The sequence below is a fragment of the Temnothorax nylanderi genome, unplaced genomic scaffold (genome assembly GCF_030848795.1).
Source record: "Temnothorax nylanderi isolate EJ_2023f unplaced genomic scaffold, tnyl_v1.0 TNYL_tig0325_pilon, whole genome shotgun sequence".
Lineage (NCBI taxonomy): Eukaryota > Metazoa > Arthropoda > Insecta > Hymenoptera > Formicidae > Temnothorax > Temnothorax nylanderi.
Window position 1 is genome coordinate 83,757 of NW_027249387.1, and position 23,521 is coordinate 107,277.

Here is a 23,521-nt window from a genome sequence, read left to right on the forward strand (position 1 = left end):
CGAACAAATAGAAATTAAAGGGATTCGTTTTAGGCTTCAGGACCATGGAGTCAACCAAATCGTGCTCTTTCTCTCATTAGCTTCATTTTACTTCTCTTTCACAAAACTCACAGAGTTCTAGTTCGAAATTTATTTACAAAGATATTTAACGTCGTTTTTAATACTAACATTTGCTACTCCTGTCGTCTCTGATTGGTGTAATCCTAGACACTTAAGAGATAGACTTGATTTTGCGAACCAACTGCGAGAAAATTAAACTGAAGAGGATGAGACAAAGTTTTGTTCCAAATTTGCCGATAGAAGTTTTCAAACTTATTCATATGCATACATATATATAATATTCGTGAAATAATATTCGTGATTATTACTTTATTTCTTGAATTCGTGATAAATTTGCTTGCGACTTTTGAAACCGGCGCTTATTAGGCCAATCCTTGGATGTTTAAAGCTCGTCTTATATTTTTATGCTATCTTCATAGAATTTCATTACAGGATTTTGTTAGTCGTTTTATCTTCTCTAAGATAAACTGTATATCCAGGCATCTCGAAACCTGTCTTAAGCACCAGCAACCAAGAGGATCCCGGACGAATACAGTTCAAAAAAATAAACAATAATGATCTCTTGGATCTCTCGCGATGAATAAATCTCGAAAGTGCATCACAAGCATCCGTTTGGAAAAAAAAAAAGATAATACCATATTTTCTCGTAGGCAAAGACGCCATTTATTATCTCGCCGACGCAGGAGTGGGGTTTCTCGCGTAGTTTTTATACATGTCACCCTCGGATTTTTCGCGTGCAGCTGCGCCTGCCGCGCTAGAAAGTCGAAAGTTTTACAAGTTTTTTTCTCGCTTGCTCCAAATTTGCTCCGTCACATTTAAAGTGCTAACATATCAACAGTGATATATTCTCCTTACATGACTAGTACACGATTACACGCGGATCATTTTGCGCGTCCTACATCAGCCGCGGAAAAAAAAATTAATGGATCAAAAGGAATTAATAGAAATTCAATCTGCGAGGTAGAATCTCTTCTAGGATCTTCGATGTCGGAGTTTAAAAATGTTTTGGATACTCTTCTATTACTTTTTATTCTCCATGCAACGACAGCCCTTTATATCTCTTCTAACGAAGAAAACGAAGGAAGGGGGTAAAATATATATATTTTTTTTACAAAATCCCCCAATCTCGAGGATTAAGGATTCAAAATTTTACAAAATGAGTTTCTATTAATTTCTCTTAATTAATCAACTTTTCATAGATAGTTTACGTCACACGTCAATCCATCCACATTTTTTATATCGACTCATGAAAATATAGCGTATATGTACGCGAAAGAGAGTCCATTTATTGCTATCTTACAAGATAACTCTCCGATCTACGTACGCGTGTGTACATTTAAACGTGCCGATCGATGCGTCTGCGCGTGTACACGTCGAATTTCGCGTATTTTACTGCGCACATGCATGATTGTGCGGGCGAGAAGTCGGCCGGAAATGGAAGTACGCGATTCGTGGAACGATCGTGGAAATATATCGCTTCTCTTTTTTTTCTCTCTTTCTCTCTCTCTCTCTCTCTCTCTCTCTCTCTCTCTCTCTCTCTCTCTCTCTCTCTCTCTCTCTCTCTCCGAGTGAGAGTCCATTTTTGACCTTTTTACTTATTGTTAGCTTTTCTCGCGTTTAGGCCGATACCTACTTGTTTTTTTTTTGCACTCCCATTCAATCTCTCATATCCACTCTCTCATTCTCTCTTGATGCTCTTTCTCCCGCAACCCTCTCGTTACATTCAACGCCGCCGCGAATTGCGTTGCAACTTTTACTCGAATTGTCACGTGAATCTCGTCAAGAGCGAGTGAGTACAAAGTTACTCTTGGACACGTGCGAGGGGAGACGTTCCTTTTCTTTTTGTGCTGAGATTTATGCCGTCGTACGTAACGAAAGAGTCAGTAGAAAATTTCATTTAAGGTTCCTCGTGTGCGTTACGCACGTATCCGAGTCATCTTGGTCTGTGATAAACTCTCGGCGACTGTAGAAAAATAAATTACTACCGTAATCGGCGATGTTCGTTTTCCTTGTTGCGTTTTTTTTTTATATTTGCGCACATTTATAGTTCCCTAATGTTCTTATATTTTCATTTTGTCGAGTACCGCCGTTATATATAATATATATATACTGTCTCCGATATACGTATATCTCGTGTGCGCTCTCCACAGATGACGTGTATCCGGGAGAATACAGTTCTCTAAGACTCCTAAAAAGACGTCGCCCGCGCTAAATCGTTGATTTGCAATCGAATAGACGGTAATAAAATTATGCCATGTACGAAAAACGTCATTGATAACCGGAAGTGGTGACGTGAGAACGGACAACTTCGCGCTTTTCTGCCAACACCTCTCTCAAGAATTCTCTTTATCTCCTCGTATGTCGGCGATCGAAATGTCGCAGATCGAATTCGAATTGTGTGTAGATCAGACACGGAAACTGACGAAGAGCTGTAGATGAGAATTCTTTGGGTTATTGCAATTATCGAGAAGGGATCCGACACTAATGGGATACCGATACTCTACCCAGACAGCACACAATGTCCCAAAATCTGGACGTAAAACGTCTTATGTCCCGATTTTGGACATTGTGCTGCCTGGGGCCGGTATTCATAATCGGATCTTATTTCTAGATTGTCTTAAGTAATGTCTTAAGATGCTAATACGGCCATTTCATTGGTTGGATGGAGTCTTAAGACTACCTTTGACCAGACTTAAGACGATCTTAAATATAAGATCTGACTATGAATACCGGCCTATGAAGAACGACAGGATTCGCGAATTGTTTCTCGTGCAGCTTCCGCGTCAGCAACCGTGTCCGATCAGTGCGACTTGGAGAAAGAAGTTTAGCCCTAGAATATGAGATTTACCACACACGAAGTAAATTACCTCTACGTTATCCAGATCCTCGAGACGGCGTTCCATCTGCTTACTATATTACATATCTCTGTTAACGATATAACATCTGTGTTCACCCCTACGGATCTATTGCTATTTACACGGCGACATCAAAATATCGTTTCATTCGCGCTTTTCAAGCCTGCTGCGTTTTTCTAAACCTATTACTTGTTTTGTTTCGAATATTACCCTGTACGAGTTCAACGCACCCCCGCCGTTCGTAAGACACGCGCGCACGCGTGATCCCGTGCGTGCATGCATGCGTGCGTGCGTGCGTGCGTGCGTGCGTGTGCGCGTGCGAACGTGTGACAATGAATAATCGACGGCAGCTGTGTGCAAACTTTTCTCCCTTCGCGTTTATCAATGATGATGAATGATGATATGGCGACGTACGATGACACTCGCGGACAGTCGCGAACGATCTCCGGGCGTCGATCTCGAGCCCTTTTCCGATCCTCCTCGTCCTTCTTTCCGCGTACCATTTTCTCCTTTTGAGGACACGAGGATGCTAACATTTAGAGAGTTCTCTACGACAATACACATTTAGCTTGTCGAACGTCCTTGAAGAGAAATTCGTTCGGTGAACAGAGAGACGTCGTCTAATTTACGATTCGTGGATTCACCAGCTCCCGGAAACTATCAGGTCGGACGTTGGAGAACATCCAGCCCGATACCTGCCGAGGAAAATCGTAACGGGTTCTTTCTGAACAACCGGCTTGATATCCCCGGTGAAAGATTTTGTTTCTCGTTCGAGTTTAGAGCCTTCGAGTACATTACTGATAGATTATCGGGTGGGTAGGTTCGACGGGCAGATCGCTGTCGAGATCGAGAAAGACGCCGTCCTTGGAGACGAGATAGTGCGTTAAGAGCTGCCCCTTGCCCTTAACGAAGACGAGACCTCGTTGCTCGAAGCCGAAACCGAACGGCTCCAGTATCTTCCGCGTCTCGTCCGTGACCTGAAAATTATTTATTTTGTTAAATTTAATCCTAGCTAACCACACTTATTTTCGAGTCCTTAGTTTGCCACACTCCGGTCCGTCAGACCGCTCGACTTTATCGCATTGTTATTTTCATTCTAATTAATATTTTTAAGCTATGGATTAATGTACTCTGTAGAAATTGGAAATACAGACTCTGAATAAGATGTTTATGATAAGATCAGGTCAAGAAAATGATTTGAATGAAATGATTAAACAGAACTTATTATAAGGAAACTAGAAAATTATATGCTATTATGTGAAAACTAAAAAAACCGAAAAATGTTCAGCAATCCACTGGACCGGAGTGTGGCGAGCTAGGATTAAAAGATTATTTGACAGTTCAATTTTAGTGAAAATCTCTCTTTAGTTAAAAAATTGTGTTTATCAAGCAAAGAATTTAGAAGCGACTGCTAATGCATCTTTTCTGATCGATACCTGAATGCAGCCGACTTTCCCCGTGCTCTCCATCCTCGACGCGACGTTGACGGTGTTGCCCCAAATGTCGTAGTGAGGCTTCCGCGCGCCGATGACACCGGCAGTCACCGGTCCATGATTGATGCCCATTTTCAAAACGAAGTGATTAAAGCTTTGCTCGTTGATGCTTGACAGGGCTTTCTTAAGCTCCAGCGCGAACTCCACGAGAGTGACGAGATGGCCCCACCGGGGACCGTCCTCCGACTGCACCGTTTGCACCTCGGATATTCCCGAAGCGGCCATATAGGTCGATCCTATCGTCTTGATCTTGATGATGCTCTTGAATTTCTTCTGATCGAGGATCTAAGGGCAGGATAAAGTGAGTTGTAAGTCAGGGGAGTATAAAGGGAAGCTGTAATCACTGTAACGAGAAAACTTTGCGGTATTGAGATGAACGGGGCGAGAAACTTACGGCGTCGAAGTCGGAGATGACTTCGTTCAGGAACCTGAGGCACTCAAGGCCTTGATTATTGATGCTCTCCTCGCTGTAGAAGTCCGCGAAGTTCGGCATACTGGCGAACAGCACGCCCACCTCGGCGTAGCTCTGACTGTAAAGATCGTCGTGGTGCCTCGCGCGCGACAGGAAATAAGCGGCCACGTGAGGCGGCAGGATGTTGTATATTAGAGCACCGTTTCGTCGCTTCATATCCGCTGCCCGTTCCCTCTGCGCGATCACCTCTCTCCCTCGCAGGTACAGCATCCTTCGCGCCTTTTCGGCCTGCAAACAATATTCGTATGGTCGTTAACAATATTGCCGTTAAATTAAACTATCAAACGACTGGAAAGATTGAAATTCTGATCGCAGTTAAATCTCTGATTGTTCTGTTGTACATTTTTACATTAATTCGATATTACAAAATAGCTAATTAGCTTATAGCTTATAACAAAACTAAAAGCGCCTTTACTCGGAATTCCCTCGTGTTCCATGGAACTCGCACGCAAATTATGTTTCCGTCAAGGGAAATGCCTCGTTAGGACGAAAATTCTGTGAAATTGCTTTCGCCTTTCTCTCACTCGACGCTTTCGATAGCAAATAGAGGATCGTGCTAGGCGGATAGAGTGTCATTCAACGCGCCGTGAAAAGCCCACTCAAAAATCGCGAATTACCCGAGGTCCAATTTCTCGATTGAAGCCATCATCATCGCCGTCCACAAATGGATTATGTTTCCATTTCGCGCCCAAATACCCAAATAATTGTCGGATTATTTCGGGAAAACTACAACACCGCATTATGGCTTCATATACTTTTCCGATACGCGAAGTGGGATATAATTTCAGTGATAATTTAACACACAGAAATAATTTAATGTTGGAATGTTGAAAATAAAGTAGATAATTTTTAAAAACGTAACGTGCATCGACATGATCAATTTGTACGAATAACGTGGATTGCATTTTCAAAGCGTTCGCAATACCGCTCTTGATATCTGATTTAACGCGACACGGAATGGATCGTCGAGGCAATCGTCGGCGCGGTTTTATAGACCCGTGAGAATTGATTGTTCTTTTATCGACATGCCGACCTTGAAGGAAGGCATCATTTTCGCGAGTCGTTCCATTCTCGCGTGCTGCAGCAACGCACCGTAGATCGATCGGCACGTAAAGCCTCGACCGATGTATGTCTCCGTTATAGCTTGTAGCAATCGACCGCCGTTAATGTCGAAATATTTCAGCATGCGCAAGTTTCTTCGCTATTTATTCAATTTATTATTGGTATAGATGCTCCGAATAGTAGGGAAATCCAGATTCGAACCTTGACTGGGGTGATATTTCTCGATATAAATTCTTTTTGGGTTTATAAGATGTTTATTAGCGTCACAGTAATATTAAATTAAGTATCAATTTAACAATGTATTATATATATTTAGCTTTTGAATGAAATTACGTTTTTAGATCGAATAGTAATCAATGGTTCAAAAGCATACAGGCAAAATATATAAAATTTATATAAATTATTAAAATCCTGATAATTAAAAATATTATTATTTATTTATTCAATATCATGCATAAATCAATATTAATATTTTCGATTATCGGTCGATTTTACTTATTAAAATATTCGATATTAATTTCTTTTACATTAACGAGTCGCTAATAAGATAGAATGAGTGCCGACGATGCTTGTAGCGATCTAAAATCTTTCTAATAAGCGAAACATTTTACACTTACGTATCTCGCTACGATGACTAGTGCGGTCGCGACGGTGAACAAGGTGGCCGCCAGCGAATATTTCAGCGGAAAGGGCACGGCTCCTTGGTTCGATGCCACGTCCTCCCTGTCGAGGCTCGATGAGATGAACAGGACATTGATGCAGGACTGCGCGACGACGAGGAAGTACATCAGGCACGCCTTGGTCAGGTAACAGAGGTATGTCGGCATCGAGATAGCGACCAGGCCGAGGACGCCGATGTATGAATAATAAGAAGGGTACGGACATCGCCAGGTCCAGTTATTTAGCGAAGCGTTCTTCGGCGGCTCGATATCGTCGACGATCACGCAGTTAGTCTACACGAAACGGATAGTAAGGATAACGTGCAGCTAATATCTCTCTGCTAGAGAAACATTTTTATCAAAAACTTAAACGCTTTGAAATACTAAAGAGATAAACAATGATGAACGTTGAAGATTCTGTAATGAGTGTCATTTATTACATTTTTATTGAAATAACTCTGAATTTCCGTAGAAAAATAAATCTGAGATTTCTAAGATAACAAATTGAGAGAGAAAATTCAATTGTGCGAACGGTCGAGCTGCGGCAGCAAGTATAGATTGAAAGCAGTAGCTGTCCGAATTCGTACCATGTCTAACAGCAGGAAGATTATGAGGGAGAACGTCATCAGGAGTGCGAGGGTGCTTCTGAACCACATCGCCCTGACCGCGCTGCCCAAGCAGGTAGCTCCAGCCAGCACGATACCGAAGAGAGTGACCACTCCCGCGCCACCCCACGTGAACGGTCCCCAGGGCTGCAGCCTCCAGACTGGAGCCGCGCACATGGTGACTAGGGGCCCGCCGAGGAGCGACAGGGGCGAGAAGGCCTCTTCGACGCTGTGAAACGCCGTCTCCACGTTCGGATCCTTGAACCGTAGGGTCAACCAGGAGGCATGACCTTTCAGGTCGGTACCACCACCTACGAGTGTTCATAGGCTGACGTCACACGTAAGGTTGAGTCGTTAATAAGCCGGATGTCCGACGATTGGCATCGAGTTTATCATTATCTATCGGGCGGATCCCCGCTGAGGCTAACATGTCGCTTTCATTCGCGAAAAGACGTCCGAAAAATCTGATTTTAACGAATTTAGAAACGAAAGATTATTTTGCAAACGTAAAATCGATTGTCGGCCTCCCTCGAATGTTTCTAAAAATTTTTAAACGTATACCTAAAGGAAAGATTATTTTCGCGATTTCGCCGACGCTTGTGTCACGTAGTTGAATGTTAATCAACACAGCGACACGCTCGCTCGAGCGTCGATTGTAATCAGCGCCCGCGTCGATAATTCGCAACACCCGATGAGAGTAACACTTTGCGAACGCATGCGCGGATTTTTAAGTCGCTTACCGAGTTAAAATGAAACAACGTTTCCCACCCCCGATCCCCTCGAATTCAATTTCGCCGAGTTTTATGTTAACGTTCCCTCAACTTCGACTGAAAATGCCTGACTTTTTTTCACTTTTTACCTCTGCTGTCAAGCTTCTTTCTCAGACGTTGCTGAAATTCCTCGGAATCTTCTCGAATATTGTCCATCTTGTCTTGCACGTTGTCTATTATTCTTTGCGCGGTTGTGTTTTCCGCGTCCGCCAGCGACGCAAGGCTTTTCGTTACCGCTGGCTTAAACGGCTTCAAGGCTCTCACGATAAAGTAAGTGACGAGGCCAGCTTTTTGGAGTGCCTCTTCCCGATCCTCCCCGTGCGCCGGCTCGACCTCGAATTCCCCATTTAGGAAGCTCAGCGTCGCATTCGAGATGTGTACTCTCCTTAAAGCATTTATTTATTTATGCGCTACAGCGTGCAGGCGCGGCCCTTTCTCGACGGATAGAATGTCATATCGTCCTTTCGCTCTCGATCACGTTAACATCCGGTCGAGAAATATTTCTCGATATATAAATAATTCAAAAGTTAAGATAAAACGGAGCACGCTTGACATTAACCGAAGGATAAGATCTTTTTTTAATCCGGTTGCGATAAAAAGTCCCAAATGTTAATAAACGCATCTCTATAATCGCATTCTCAAACTGAACGGTCTTGTAAGGAGCATTTCTTACCCCGCCCTTCCGCTGCTCTCCATCTTGTTCGCCAGCTCGACGTCCTTGCTGTAGACGTCGTACTGCCATTGCCTCTGTCCGAGGACCCCGGCGAGTACCGCACCCGTGTGAATGCCCACCCTCATGTCGACGGGGCTGTTCGTCTTTTGTTGAACGTATTTAATCGCCTCCACCATGGACAGTCCCATGTGCACGCTGAGGACCGCGTGGTCTGGCCTTTCGACGGGTGCACCACTTATACAGTAATAACAGTCCCCTAAGATCTTGATGCGCATTTGCTCGTATCTGTAAATGAGATTCCATGTCGCAAACTCTCTTTGCCTGCTCGATCGGTTTGAAGAACGTTCCTTAATGACATCTGTGTGCGTGTGGGTAGGTGAAGAAGAAGAAGATATTCTGACTATAAATAGAATATTACGCGACGACGGATGATGATCACATAAACTGCAAAGTGCATTTGGCGGCAATGGAAAACCCTGGTCCCCGGCGATATCGATTGCCGTTGTGTCCTCGAAGGACCTCCCCCTGCGGCAGGATTTACGGAGTCGGAATAGCCGAAGACAAAATCGACAGGGAAGCTCACTGATGGAATCAATTTCGCCGTCGAACCGATCATACAATTTTCATTATCCCCGGCGGAAATGGAACGCGCGAGCTACGGAATTCCACCACTTTGCCGTGCCGTTTTACGATTAGCATTCGATAGCACGCGAACTCGCACTTAACATGCATTATATCGGGCGAAGACAAAAATAACTCTGCTACGCGGATGACAAATATTTAATTTCTTTCCCCAACATTCCACTATATCCCAAACTCACTGGCGACTTTAATTAAATGACTTAATTCTCCAAATGATTAAGATATTAATTATCAGCCGAATCGAGACATTTAGGATATTTACAATATCGATCTGCTTGAACAGCAGCGTTTTTCACCTTGTGCGTGCTGTACTTTACTCGCAAGATCGATAGAGCGAAAGTAAAAACGCGCAAATACAATGAGAAAAATGTAGCTCTTAAAACTGGTATTAAATATTCTTTTCTGCATTAACATAATAGACTCATTAATAGCAATGCCAATGCATCATCCATTAAAGTGAGAACTGTGAAAATATGTACCGTTCGCTGAGCTGATCGAATCGCGCGAAGAGCTCGTTGAGTATCTTGACCAGCTCGCCGGCGCTGTAGGTAGACGAGATCGCGGTGAAGCCGACTATGTCGGCGTAAAGTATCGACACGTTCTCGTGCCTGGACATGTAGATCTTCTTGAACTGCGTGTCGAGAGACGCGCCGAGGTCCTGCCGCATCTTGACCGCGACGTGCTCCGGCAGGACGCTGAGCAGCAGCCGCTCCTGCTCCGCGCTCTGCTCCTCGATCATCAGCTGGACCTCCAAGCTCTGCCTGGTCTCCAGGAAGGCGCGGCGCTGCTGAAACTCCGCCAGGCAATAGCCGCAAGCGCCCAAAATAGAGGCGCCGGCGAAGAGCGTCAGCGTCAGGATCTGCAGGACATTTTTTACGAAGCTGATTTTACGAGCGTCTATAGCACCGCGGGAGCAATCTAGTCGCGCCACTTGGTGAGAATTTATTACGGACCCTTCGTTAAGACTTGATTACAAATTGCGCGTCGGCTACTTACGTCGCGTCTAAACGACAAATTGCGAAACAATAATTGGCAGTGGAATTATAAGGAGTTGTAATTTGGCATGCAATATTTTCGAAATGTTAGTATTTACTGTTAAATATTAAAGGATAAAATTTAAATCTAAAGTTAAATAACATTTTGTTATTTTTAACCATGTGTGTCAAAATTTATTATTTTAACACAAAATAGTATTATTTTAGCTCCATTGGTTTAGTTAAATTAACATTTTAGTTAAATTAACGACATATTGAGTAGGAGCAGTAGCGACAGGAATAGTTAAAACTCAAATTGACTCAAATTGAGTATAATTTGACACTACAAATTTAACTGTATTGTTTTAATACAATATTTAATGTAAAAAATTAAACAAAATAGGCAACTACATTTATCTTCAGAATGGAACAGAAAAGTCTCGCAACGGCTAACATATTTGCATTTTTTGCGGTATTTTCCTGCGACAAACGCCAGTCGATATCTCGATCGTGAGGTCACTTTTCCGGATGGTATTCCACCATGTTGGTGAACGGTAGTCAGTTCCAATCCCATGTGAAAAAGCATCGAGCGCATCGCATATCGAAAGGCAACCTCTCGCATCGTTGCGCAGCGCCGTTCTCTCGCTCTCTTTGTCCTCTCTCTCTCTTTCTCTCTCGCTCTCTTTCACTCTGTATTTCGCTCTCATTACGTGCCTCTATCTTCGTCGCTCTCTATTTTAAACTACCATTGACCAAACTCTACTCGAGTGTTACTAACGACGGGAGCCACGTGCCGCGCGCGTCTACTTCCAGCTTTCGCTTTCACACGATATTTGCTGCCAAAAGTTTTGCACGCCTCGGCCGATGCACCTGTACTGTTTACCACATCAGCCGTTCTACGCTATTACTTACTGATCGATGAAGCCAATTGTCTGTTGAAACGCTCTGCCATAACGCAATCGACAGACGCGCGTAATCAGTTCAGTATTCTCTTACATGCCCTGAATATTAGAAGTTCTCTTTTTTTTTTCAACAAAAGTTGATTATCACAGCTGAATAAAAAGTGAAACAAATAGGATATCTTGTGTCACACGACAATTTCAGCGGAATAAAGCCGTGATCAGACTACGGACTGGGATTGAGATTGGATTGAAATTTAATCAATCAGAATAAAGAAAACTAACTTCAAGTTTAGTGAACTTTGCTCTAATTGGTCAAATTTTAATCCAATCTCAATCCCAATCCGTAGTCTGATCACGGCTTAATAAAAGGTTTTCTCGAGTTTGAAACACTCTCCAGCGCGGTCGCTTCATTCAATGCAATAATTGCATTATTTTTTGCGATGAAATGGATTTCAGAGAAAATATTGCAAAGCAAATATTGCAGATAGTGTGAAAAAGAGAGAAAGGGAGATAGAGAGAGAAAGTGTGATGAAGCAATCGCTTCGCGAGTTTCCCGGCTTCCTGAGATATCTTTTTCACTGGACGCATCACGTGCACTTGCGAAACCGCGAGATACGCAACACACGGGAGCGACAAACTACGGCTCGATTATCGCGCGATGCGTTCAATGCCACGCTTCGCAACAAAGGTGTATATATGGATTCATATATACGAGTCCAACTTTCCTGGCGATATATAGCGGCGCGAGTGCTTATTATCACTTTAACAATGGTATTACATCGTGTACCGGGATCGATAAGACAAGCCCACGTAATAAGCGCAGCGAGTCGTATCGCGCGTATGTATCAATTTTCACGGAGATGGATAATAATCAAATGTGCAATGCAATGCGTTAAAATGCGTATTACCTGTTGGATTAACGAATCTAGTAAGTTAATAGCGATAATTGTTGGGAAATTCTTTAACAATGGCATAGAGAGTTTCAATAGGTATTCCCGATGTGCAAATACAACCAGTTTTAATTCAATAATTGACCTCTTCTCGATTAATCATCGTATTTGTAAGTGCCCGATAATTCGCAATGATTTAACTTATTCGTTTGAAATTATCGTTATTGTAATAATTATTAGAATATAATCACCGATATAATTATTTTATATAATTATGTACAAATTCCGATTATTATTTTAATATAATTATATATAAATATTATAATTATTACAATGCTTATTATATGTATAATAATTATTACAAAAAGCTATTCCAAACAAATGAGTTAAATTATCGCTAATTATCGGACACCTACAAAAACCGCGATGGAGAAGAAGTCAGTTGTAGTATCCTTGATCTTCGGCGCGACGCGCGACGTATCGATGTGCGATAAACGTAGCGTAACTCGTGTCGGTCGCGGTGAACGTTAACAGTGCATATCTAAGGTCAAGAGTTACGACCAAAAATAGTATGATTTGCAATTAATAGTGCTGCTAAATACGTCGTCAGTCTAGCCCACACGTTTCACAGATATCTCCGTATGTTTTAACAGAACGACATTTTATCACGGTACGTGTTCGACTCATTTAACAGCACAATTCTGAACGAGATAAAATCATTACGAGTGAACTATTCAACGTTGACTTTTTACCCGATTTTCGATTCTTCACGAGAGAAACAATCCTCGCGAGTTACAACGTGAAATTTCTAATTTATTATTTTTTTTCTTCGCAACCGTGTGTGTCGCGTATTCATAAAAGCGGCGGAGATACGCCTCGTTGAACTTGGATCGATTGTTGGTGCACGCGCCGCCGGTCTACGGTTGACAGTGAATTAGTTTGTCGAAGTCGCGGCGCGCCGACAACACCGTTGTTTCTGTCCATCGCGCGTATCGGAAAGCGCGAAAAGCATCCCCTTGCTCGCAATTAACACGCGCGCGGAATTTTTGTCCGTCTATTTATTCATTTTTCTTTTAACTCGCGCGCAATTGTGCTCGCGTCACTTTCGAAACGATTTCAACGAGACAGGCACGTTTTATTCCAACTTGGGGATTTTTTTCTCTCTTTTTGTCTGTCCGGTCTCCCTTCTGACGACAATCTAGACACCGCGGCATTCGCGTTCTAAGCTCGTTATTGCCGTTTTTAGGCACGATCGAAGGGACTAACTTATTAAATATAGAATGCAGTGTATATGAGTATTCGAGTTATTTTTAATAACTTTATAGAGGGGCGCTATAAATGGAAAGAGGTCACGTGATGGATTACGCTAGCTTCGGCTAGCTAACGTGGATTAAACGACAAGTGTTTTCACGCGTCCGCGAGTTAAAGAAATCCTCTCAACGGTGCTTGAGTTCCGTCGCCTCTCGTCGGCCAATTCTGTCTCTCTGCGGTCCTCAAATTCCAACTCTCTCTTTCGAGGATCCGTGGATCTGACTGATCCGCGACGAGACACACGAGAGACAACGCTGTTACCTACCAGAATATCGACAGGCTGTGTTTTAAGCTCCTCCAACGTCGGGCTGGAGAGACCGATGACGGCGATGAAGTACACGAGCACGCTGCCGAGGGCGAGGAACGTGCAGCGGCACAGCTTGAGCGGTAGGGTGGCGAACAGGAGGTAGAGCAGCAGCAGCATCCAAGCTAGGCTGTCCCCCGGCGTGACCTTGGTGGACTTGAGGAACAGCTGAGCGGGCAGGTGCACGATCCACAGCTGTCCGACTATGCACGGCACCACCGACCAGACCGAGTTCCGCGCCGTGCTCAGCTTGATGCAGCCGGTCTGGATTAACAAGGCGGAGTTCAGGCCGACAAATACGGCGCTGACGCAACGTGCCGGCAGCTCCATTCCCGGCGTCGACAACGTGTAGAGGCCGTACAGGATCGCCGACATCAGGAAGCACGTGAGGCCGCCGCGACGCTGTTGCAGCGACGAGGCGCGATAGAGCTTCTCGAGGCGGGCGCTGCTGAAGCTCGTCTTCAGCAGGTTCGACGGCCTGCCACAGCTTAGGTAGGAATCCTCGTTCGTCGGGGTCTGCTGTCGTTGCGACATGGCGCCGGTTTAACGGTCGTCGTCGTCGTCCTCGTCCTCGTCGTCCTCGTCCTCTTCCGCTGAGTGCGCGCCACGCACCGTCACATTACTCCTCTCGTCCACACTCTACCGCATCATCGCGTCCGGCCGCGTCCTTCTCTATGGAGACGATCGACCGATCACGGCTACCTTCTCCTCCTCCTCCTCGTGGATGCACATGGAGCCCCCGTGGTTTCCGGGATAACGCACCCCGTCAACACTTACACCCTAAATCCTGAGCGATATCCCTCTCGCGCCGCGCGTTCCACCACCTCGCCGAGAGACGAGGGCGAACGGGGTGAGCGTAGTCTCGCTCGTGACTCAGTCTGGATGGCTGAGCGCACCGGAACACGACCAGACGAAACGCGATTCAGCGGCCAGGATTCCCCCGAGCCCCGTTAACGCAGCTGTTACCCGGAGGATAACGCGATACAGATATACACTCGGACCGAGCAACCACTCTCGCACCACTCACGCACACACGTACACGCACACATGCGCGCCAAGACGAGCCGGACTGTGTAAGCCTCTCTTTCTCGGGGATACGGCGCGCCTGGCACCCGCGTGTGGGGTGCGCTAGCCAGCCGGGTTGCTACTACCGGCGGGTTCCTACTACCTCTTCTGCACGACCTGCCTCCACGATCGTGTGTACGTATATACGTTGATATACTTCTCCACCCTCCTCAGCACCCTCCGCGCGTCTCTTTGTCCATTTATCTTCGTCTATTTCGCCACCCTGCGCCGCTTTCCTTCTCGCGCCACCGCTCCCGTCCACGTCCAGGCGTGCGCCTTGCGATCCTGACTGCTACACGACCCTCCGACCCGGGTCGATATCAACCACCACAAACCCCAGCAGTTGACGCCAGGCCCTACCTGCGCCTCCTTTACGGTCCTACCTATGTATCCGCCGACCTAACTGCACCCCCCCCCCCGCACGGCGCGCGGCCTCATCTTCCTGGTTCTATCTCGAGTTCATCCCGGAGTGGCCGAGTTCTTATTTTAGGACAGGCGAGCACAATTGGCTCGCGTGAATCCCTTAGGCACTATAAGCTCTATACTCTATATCGCTTCTCTCTTTTTAGTCCAGAAATTTTTTATGATTAAATCGTGAATGATTGAAATTACGGCGAACAAAAATTTTGTATTAAAAAAATAATAATAAAAGAAGACAGCTAAATAATTTAAAAACGGCCAAATTACAAGCAATTAAAGGGTGTTGAAAATATATTTTTATATATTTATTTTTTATTTGTTAATAAAAGAAGAATAAAATAATACCAAAATAAATAAAAATGATAATTAGAAACATTTCCCAGCTGATTTTAACTACGCAAAATGTATCAAAAGTCAAATGTACTTTTTTCGAGCAAAAAAAGAAAGTTGAATTAGAAACGAAGTCATTTAAATCATTTTAATTAATGGAAGAAATAGCTAGTTTCTAAATCATAGATATTTATTGTCTTTTATTTTTTTAATAAAGCGTTTACAATTTCAAAAATTACTTGTACTTTGCTTTAAACGTGTGCTATTAAATTTTGATCACTGATATGTGCCTGCTACAAATATTTAAAAGTATCAATTAGATCAGGATGAGCTGTTTATTAACCGTTACTCTACGACGAAATCTAGTTTTCATTAATTTAATTACATTCCGGTTTTTCACAGTAATTGCAGAATATCTTGTTTTGCTTCCAGTTACTGCCTTCCTTTTTATTATGTTAAGGAAGTTTTATAACTTTGCGTACGGTAATACGTGAAGTTATATTCCGAGAATATTTCGCCGACCAGTCGCGAAAGATTCTCTTATCAATTTATACCTTCATCGGTTTACGATCTCCAACCGCGGATATTATTGCAACTTGGTTATCTGTTTTTGAGGTCAAGCGAGCACAGCTAAATAAATAATTATTTCAAGAGCGCCATTCGATTAACTCTTATCGATACGTTCAACGATTCGCTCTGAATCCGAATTACCAGCTGAATAAGTTAACGCGACTCTCTTTTTTTGCTTTTCCGCGGTTATCGTCCTTTTACTCGCTTACCATCCGGAGCGGATTGCGCGCTATCCTTATTTCCTCGGATCACAGAAATCCGCCACAGAAATCACCTTTGTCTGTTTCTACTGAAAATGCCAATAATCCAATTGACTCTCGAGTCACGGTTCGTGGATTCTCCTCACACTCGTCGGCGATCTCGCTACACGGAAGGAAGAAATCCGACGCGCGTCCGAGTCTCAATTAACTGATGGAACCTGCATCGCGACGTATCGTGGATCAAAAGTCACAATGTAGGATGGATCGTTTCCCAATAACATCGCTTCGATCAACGGCGGGGCCGTTGATAAATCGCGGGAAAAGGAAATCAACTTACGAGTAGATGGGAGTGACTCGGCGAAGGGCCAAAATAGCATTAGGTTCATCAGGTGGAAGCGTGCGGAGAAACACAACCCGCGATTCTTATCGCGGGCATTACGCCGTTAGGCAGCGGTGAGGCATGATAACTGCAATTGCAACGTATCGCGTACGCGAGATATCGGAGTGGCGGATAAGCGTGTAGCTTGATACAGGTGATTACTCCAGGTCCATTTGATCGTGGTAAAACTTTTATTTAAGGCCTTAGCTACCAACCTTGAATACACAATCACAAGTACGATATATCTTGGATATATAAATAACATAAAGCGTTTAAGATTCTTATCTAAAATAATCTACGCAAAACGCATTCAAGACGTCTTGTGTATATCTTAATCGGAAAGTCAAAAAGATACGGTAATAAGAGACTAAATGGCGATACTAATAATAAGAGCGTGCGAACTAATTGCTAAGTAATATCATGTATACAAAAGAATATCATGCATATTTTAAAGTTTCCCTGAAGCCCCCCCGTTCTCTCCCCAGGACTCGATCGATTTTACTTTTGAATGAAGGAGTCGCGAATATCGTCCGTGACGAAATATCCCATTTTATTCATCTCCTCGACGACCTTCTGATCTTTGATTATGGCCGCGATCCACTTGTAATAGGGCAGCTCGTTCCTCGTGCCCCCGTACACCTTCGGCAGGTACTCGGGCAATATGTGCTTGTGTAGACTCTCGTAGTTGCTACCGTGGAAGAACAGCTTGTTTCGCATGTTGGCGTCGAGCAGCGGTTTGAAGACCGCGAAGATCGCGTCGAAGACCCACGACTGATGGAGGATGTGTAGCGCGTGTATCCTGATGGGAAACGCGGTCACCATCACAGACAGCATCATAGTTGCCACCTGGAACATGGATCGCCGACACGCGTGATTATATTAGCACTCTTTTTCCGCCTTTTAATTTCATATTAATACATTTATCGCAAACCTGATGGGAATAATGTAAAGATCCCGCACGTGCAACAAGAAAAGGAGAAAGAAAATGGATAACGATATACCTGAGGCGTCACGGACCACGCGTGTGTCATGGAGATGTCCTTCAAATCGAAAATGGCGATGCCGCCCATAATTTGCGCCCTGGGTTCGAGGATGCCGAGCTCGAGGATCCCGACCGTGGCTTTGAAGAGCTCCTCGGTGGAATATTTGCGCGGATCCCAATTGCCAAAACGGTAGATCATTACGCGTCTGCCGCACTGGGTTCTATACGGCGGCACCGTGATCACGTCGTCGTCACCTATATACCTCATCTCGGTCGAGCTCATCATCTGATGGATCTCCGGGTGTTCCTCTTTGAAGTTGTAGTAATTCACTATCTATCGAAAAATTTCTTGAGAGAAATCGACCTCGCGCGCTCTGTCGTTCGTGCGGGAATACAGGGTGACCCCTCGAATAATACGGTATTTGAATTGCATGGAGTCGCGAATAGCACGGTAAAAAAAATTGTGACATCTTACTTTTCAAAAGTTTTTTTTCGTAGATAATTCCTCGGATTCAAATACCCACTTTTATACGGATCTGGAGTCTTGAATTGTACGGTTTTCAATCGCGGGTGATCTCTAAAATTGTATGAATCCTAAGTCTCGAGTAATACGCTTTTCAATAGCACGCAACCCAATTATTCGTGTTTTTCGAGGTTTCTTAACTGTATTTCGTTATTCGCAAATTTGCATTATAAAATCGCAAACGTGTACGTTGGATAAACATTCCATGTCGTTCATTATCGCGGTTCAAGATAAATATCATTATGAATTCTTGATCGTTACACAGGCATGAATTATATCGTTAATCAATTATTCATCGGCTATTCTCCGGCAATTACATTTATGAATAGCCCGTTTGTTTCCTTATGCATATGGAGATCGGAAAATTAACGATAGTGTCGCCTTAAAGCTCTGGTTCTGGACGGAGAAATTATTTTAAATCCATACCAATTTTTGTTCCACTTTTTCATTAAAATGTCGCAATTATACCACGGTCGCAATTACTGAAAGCAGCTTAATAAGTGTTCGGTTAAAAGGCTAGATCCTTTCGACATGCTTTTACTAATTCTAATTTTCGTGGAATACCAGCGCGCCGCGTATTTCAGATCTTGAAAGGTAGATCAGTTCACCTTGACATAATTGTGCAACTAGAAGGTTCACTCCATGTTCGCGCTTTATTCATCGATGTATTTTCACTATTAATTGCACAATGGTTCATAAATATTATTTCGACATTTCTTAAAATTTCGTAACCAATAGCATCCAAAATAATTGAAAATGACGTTTTTATATTGTAAACAAAAATATTGATACACATCAATAATCTCTGCAATCATTGTTTTATCTAATCACATTCGAAAAAGAATTCGCGACTTTGCGAAAGCAATTTTGGATTGAATTACACACAGAATAATCCAAGATAATATAAGTTAATGAAAGATAATAAAAATATAGGAAAGAGAAAAATATAAGAAAGAGAAAAAGACATAAATGTATACCGCGATTAAATCGATTTATGTCTACTTGTTCGCGATAAGATTAGAAACGAAAAAAAAACAAATATATATAGATTCAAATTGTCGCTGCAATTATATTAGTTTGATTGACTTACATTGGACATAACTACTGGGTATAATACACTTTCTTATTTTTCTGAATATGTAATTCCGCTAATGATCATAAATGACGCAATTCTCTAAACGAGGAAAAAATTACTAATTATGCAGGATTGTGCGTACAGGAGTCTTTCATTATATTCGAAAAGAAAAATAAGTATCACTTATCTACGTAACATATTTAACATTTAACTTGTTAAATTTATCCTCCTAAATGTGTAAATTAGATATGTATACTTAATTACAAAGCAAGCGAGGTTTATTATAAAATCTAACGTTATAAATTTCTAAGTCTAATTTCATAATTACGGAAAAATCCACTACCGGGCACGATAGCCTAGTACATATTATTAAATCTCTCATCCGATTTCTTTAATTCTGTAGAGAGGACTATTTATATATATATCGTTGGAAAATTTAGGAGCACAACAGAGTAAAGTGCAAAACTTTAAAAAAATGTTCAACTTTCTCTCTAAATAAATTTTACACGCGCGTATTTTACATAAATTAATTTGCTCTTTAAAAAAGATTTATAAAAAGAGTTATATTGTTGCTTCTTGATGCCGAGAAGTTATTCAGACGCGCGTTATGCTTATCTCGTATCGATGTTTGCGAGTATTTTAACGATTCGACAAATGTCAAAGATTAACAACAGTAATTTAATTCGTTTAGAGACGGTATGCTATTGATTTGACGCAAAACTTTTATTGCCTCGTATATAATATTTGTTTAATAAGAATATTTACGATACTGAAAACGGTATCTAACAATGAAACATAAAAGTTGATTTCTTAGAGGCTTTACGCAACTAGTTTTAGATTCCATACATAATCCGGTTTAGTAATCTGTATTAAATTCAAGATCCTTCTTTACTGTTTTCGTATTTGACAGGAAGCAGCTGAATAATGTTATATGATTAGATCAAATAAACACGTAATAAAATTATTAAGAAATAGTATAGTACTCCAGAAAAAGTAGGTTAATCGATTATCTCACAATCATTATAACTTTTCATTGACTCATAAAACATTGCAAAATTACGATTGCCAATAAGTGTTTACTTTCATAAATTTTCCAACGGTAACGTATAGTGAGCAAAATATTTTAATGCATTAAAGAATTTAAGCAGTTACATTATTTTTCTTTTTTTGTCGACGTTCTATTTCTGTACGCGAAATAAACTCTGTAAGTAAACTCTTATCGTTTACTTTACGTGACAAAAAGCACATCGACGCGAGCATATACGTTTAATAATAAAGGCGTACGCCTTTTTCATCGATTTAAACTATCCGCCTCATCGCAAATGTCATTGTCAATGCCTATACATCTATAACTCACCAGCTTATGTGCGCTCTTTATGTTAAAGTTCCTAGCGCGAAGAAATCTGATGAGAAAATCGTCGTCCATCCTGTGCGGCATGCACTCGCCTCTCTCTGCGAAAGAACGCATACATCACAAACTCGTTTGCACCAAACAATAATATAAATACAATATTTCTGCCTGATCGCGAAGCGTTACGGTTAATTCTACGAAATTTTTGTCATTTTTGCATATATCTGTCTAACTCAAAAGATTTACTTTAAATCTGATGTCCCAATTAATTATAACAGAAATAGAAATATGTACATTTACAGAAACATCAGCATCGTTGCTAACATCAATGTGTTACAACCCAGACAGCATGTCCAAAATTGGGACATAGGACGTCTTAAAGACAACTTTAAGACATCTTTAAAATGTCTAATGTTCCGATATTTTGGACATGGTGCTGTCTAAGAAACAATTGTTGCGCCCATCAAATCTAAAACTTTGCGATTGTACTTTTCTCTCGGTAGGACAATTTGCACCGCCGATTTTATAACATTGACACCTCTTCTCGTTGACGCTCACTCGTTTCGGGGCTAATACTCCAACTCGAATTACCGTAGATCATATCGCGGAATTCCTGCAGCGTCTGACACTTGACCTCGTCGGTCTCCCCTAACTCCCTTCTGGCGTACTCCATGACTTCCGGCGGCGGCTCGCACAGATCCAGAGTGATCTGCTCGTCGTCCTCCAATTTTTGATCCTTGAGTTCCGGCATGTCGTCGGCACCCTTGCGAAGCTCTAGATCCTCCTGCCTCTTGACATCGGACTTCTCCTTGGCGAGGGTCCTCTGTGCCTCCGCGTCACTTTCGATCGAAGGACCGTAGCGTTCTTTCGTTAGAATCCTCGACCCGGCGCCGGCGCCGTTGCTGATCTTCTCGCTCTCCTGCGGCATGATAGCACACAGCACAGATAGATCGATGATCTATTTCATTTAACCATTTAATGGGAAGATTTCACGGAATCTCCGGAATCGACGTGTCTCTCGATCGACACTCGTGCGCGCGAAAAAGCGAAATCGCGCGGTCATTCAGTCGTGGATCGCGCTCGTACAACTATTGGCCGGTCGCCTGTCTCCGGCGTTACCAGATAACCTCCTTCTACCCGATATTCTTGCACACGAACATCTATACACGCGAGTAGATAAACGTACGTGCATACATTGACGCATACACGAGTGCACGTACGTGCAGTTGCGCGTGTTGCCTGCGAGCGACCGGTGCATACGCAAACAATGATCTCCCGTGAGCCTCTTGCCGACTTATTGACGCTGACTCAAACTGAACTTTTTTTTCCTGCGACCAATATTGACCGCGCGACGCGCCCTTGAATAAAGATTATTTAAATGCCGCGCAGTTAGCAGCAGCGCGAACCTTGAGTCTCTCAAACTTGGAGCGGGATCGGCGAGGTCTAGTTCGCATCAACCGGACGAAGTTCAGAACACGGCCTGATTCATCTCAATTTACCGATCTCAATACCGATTAAACAGACACGGTGATAAAAAAAATAATTGCCTTCTTTTTACACCAACATTTCCTACATTGTATCAAGTGATACGTTTTGCATGAATAATAGGAAATTATCGAATTAACCGATGACGCAGATAGGCATTAAAGAAGAAAACTGCGCAGTGTTAAAAGAATATCTCATCGTCAACGTATTACGATTTATATATCGTAACGCCAATAAATTGTTGTATCGCCGATAAAGCGTTTCTCAACGTCTCCAATGTTGCTCTCCATTAAATCATTGTATCACTCTTCAATATGAATTAATTGGCACGAAATGCCAGCGTGCCACTTTGAAGCAAGCCTCGTGGACTCGTAAACGTTTCGGAGTGTATCATAAAGGCTTGTCCCTTTCCTGTGTCGTAATACGCGCGTCGAGCACGATATAGCTGTGTGTTTTCGCGAACGGAACGCGCGTTCCGTTGTCGTTGTGTGCGCGACACAACTACGCGCCTCCTTCAGCCTCTACGAAGCCAATATCCGGTTGGCGGTATTCTACTCTTGCAGCAACGTCTACCCGCCGTCGTCGTTTCAATCCTGGTCATTTTCTCGGAATCGCGCGCGCGAAACGCACATGTAATTAAAATCTATCTCTATTAATTCCGCAGAGAACGCCTCGCGCGCGCAGTTAGGATATCCGTCGTTTACGCTCGTAGCGACGCGCGATTCACATATCCTCTTTCTTTTTTGTTAACAAAAACCAGCGCGCGCGTTGCGCAACGAGCAAGCAGCAGTCTGATCTGTTGTCTGTCTGAGAGACAAGCTAACATGTTACGTCAGCGTCACGGTATTGTTCCTTTTCCTCGATAGAGACGGCTCTTTTTGTTTTCTTAAACAGCACTTATTATCTTCTTGCACTCGTGCGAAGGTAAATTCTCTCCGAAGGCGGGCCGGGACGATATATTGCGCACATTTAAACAGAAAAATATAGCGTGCACATGAAATCTAATTGAATGCGCGGACGGTCGAGCGGACGCTTGTTGCGTCCGCGTTAAAACGCACGGAAGAGGACGACGGCTCGGCGACGAACGTTAAAATGAGAAACGGACGATTCTGCGTTCCGATGCACATCGCGCTCGCGGATGTGATTTTCGCCTCGCAGTCAGAACACTGCCTGGTGAAAGATGCAGCTGCAGTTATGGTGCAGTTTCCCGCGCGAGTGCAGCGCGATACTGTACGCCCGGCGCGGTGCCGATCGCGGCGATGATGTAACTGGCGCACATTTCTTTGTATACCGGCACGCGGCCTCGGCGGTTCACTTTTCGCCCGCACGTCCCGCACGTTGAAAAAGCCCCTCGCACGAATTGAACGACCATTAGTACATCTTCGCGTGTCCGAGGCCGTGAGTGGGCTAGTACCGTAAATGCGAGGTCGTCCCTCACGTATAGTTACGGTCGAGATGCGAGATTATTC

At 43.3% G+C, this 23,521-nt stretch overlaps 2 protein-coding genes across 2 annotated transcripts; both read right to left on the minus strand.

The window, feature by feature from the left end:
- Positions 1-67: 67 nt before the first annotated feature.
- Ac3 (adenylate cyclase 3) lies at positions 68-15,014 on the minus strand. The gene is made up of 9 exons (XM_071720119.1): positions 13,634-15,014; positions 9,771-10,150; positions 8,650-8,934; positions 8,066-8,361; positions 7,189-7,517; positions 6,560-6,895; positions 4,803-5,108; positions 4,352-4,693; positions 68-3,892 (listed from the first exon to the last, which is right to left on the minus strand). The coding sequence occupies exons 1-9, from the start codon at positions 14,204-14,206 to the stop codon at positions 3,710-3,712; spliced, it is 3,030 nt and encodes a 1,009-aa protein (XP_071576220.1). The 5' UTR covers positions 14,207-15,014; the 3' UTR covers positions 68-3,709.
- A 1,794-nt stretch (positions 15,015-16,808) lies between these two features.
- Positions 16,809-22,883, minus strand: LOC139781258 (alpha-tocopherol transfer protein). The gene is made up of 4 exons (XM_071720099.1): positions 21,159-22,883; positions 20,574-20,668; positions 17,638-17,952; positions 16,809-17,482 (listed from the first exon to the last, which is right to left on the minus strand). The coding sequence occupies exons 1-4, from the start codon at positions 21,493-21,495 to the stop codon at positions 17,135-17,137; spliced, it is 1,095 nt and encodes a 364-aa protein (XP_071576200.1). The 5' UTR covers positions 21,496-22,883; the 3' UTR covers positions 16,809-17,134.
- Between the last annotated feature and the right edge of the window lie 638 nt (positions 22,884-23,521).

What these genes read in the sequence shown, in the direction of transcription:
- Ac3 (XM_071720119.1), bottom strand. Translation starts at nt 14,206, where the DNA reads ATGTCGCAACGACAGCAGACCCCGACGAACGAGGATTCCTACCTAAGC. An exon ending in TTCGATCAGCTCAGCGAACG is followed by an intron (nt 8,935 to 9,770) that starts GTACATATTTTC and finishes TCTCATTTACAG; the next exon opens with ATACGAGCAAATGCGCATCA. An exon ending in GGAAAGTCGGCTGCATTCAG is followed by an intron (nt 3,893 to 4,351) that starts GTATCGATCAGA and finishes AATAATTTTCAG; the next exon opens with GTCACGGACGAGACGCGGAA.
- LOC139781258 (XM_071720099.1), bottom strand. Translation starts at nt 21,495, where the DNA reads ATGCCGCAGGAGAGCGAGAAGATCAGCAACGGCGCCGGCGCCGGGTCG. An exon ending in ATTCCGCGATATGATCTACG is followed by an intron (nt 20,669 to 21,158) that starts GTAATTCGAGTT and finishes GTTCTTTCGCAG; the next exon opens with AGAGAGGCGAGTGCATGCCG. An exon ending in TAAAGAGCGCACATAAGCTG is followed by an intron (nt 17,953 to 20,573) that starts GTGAGTTATAGA and finishes ATTTTTCGATAG; the next exon opens with ATAGTGAATTACTACAACTT.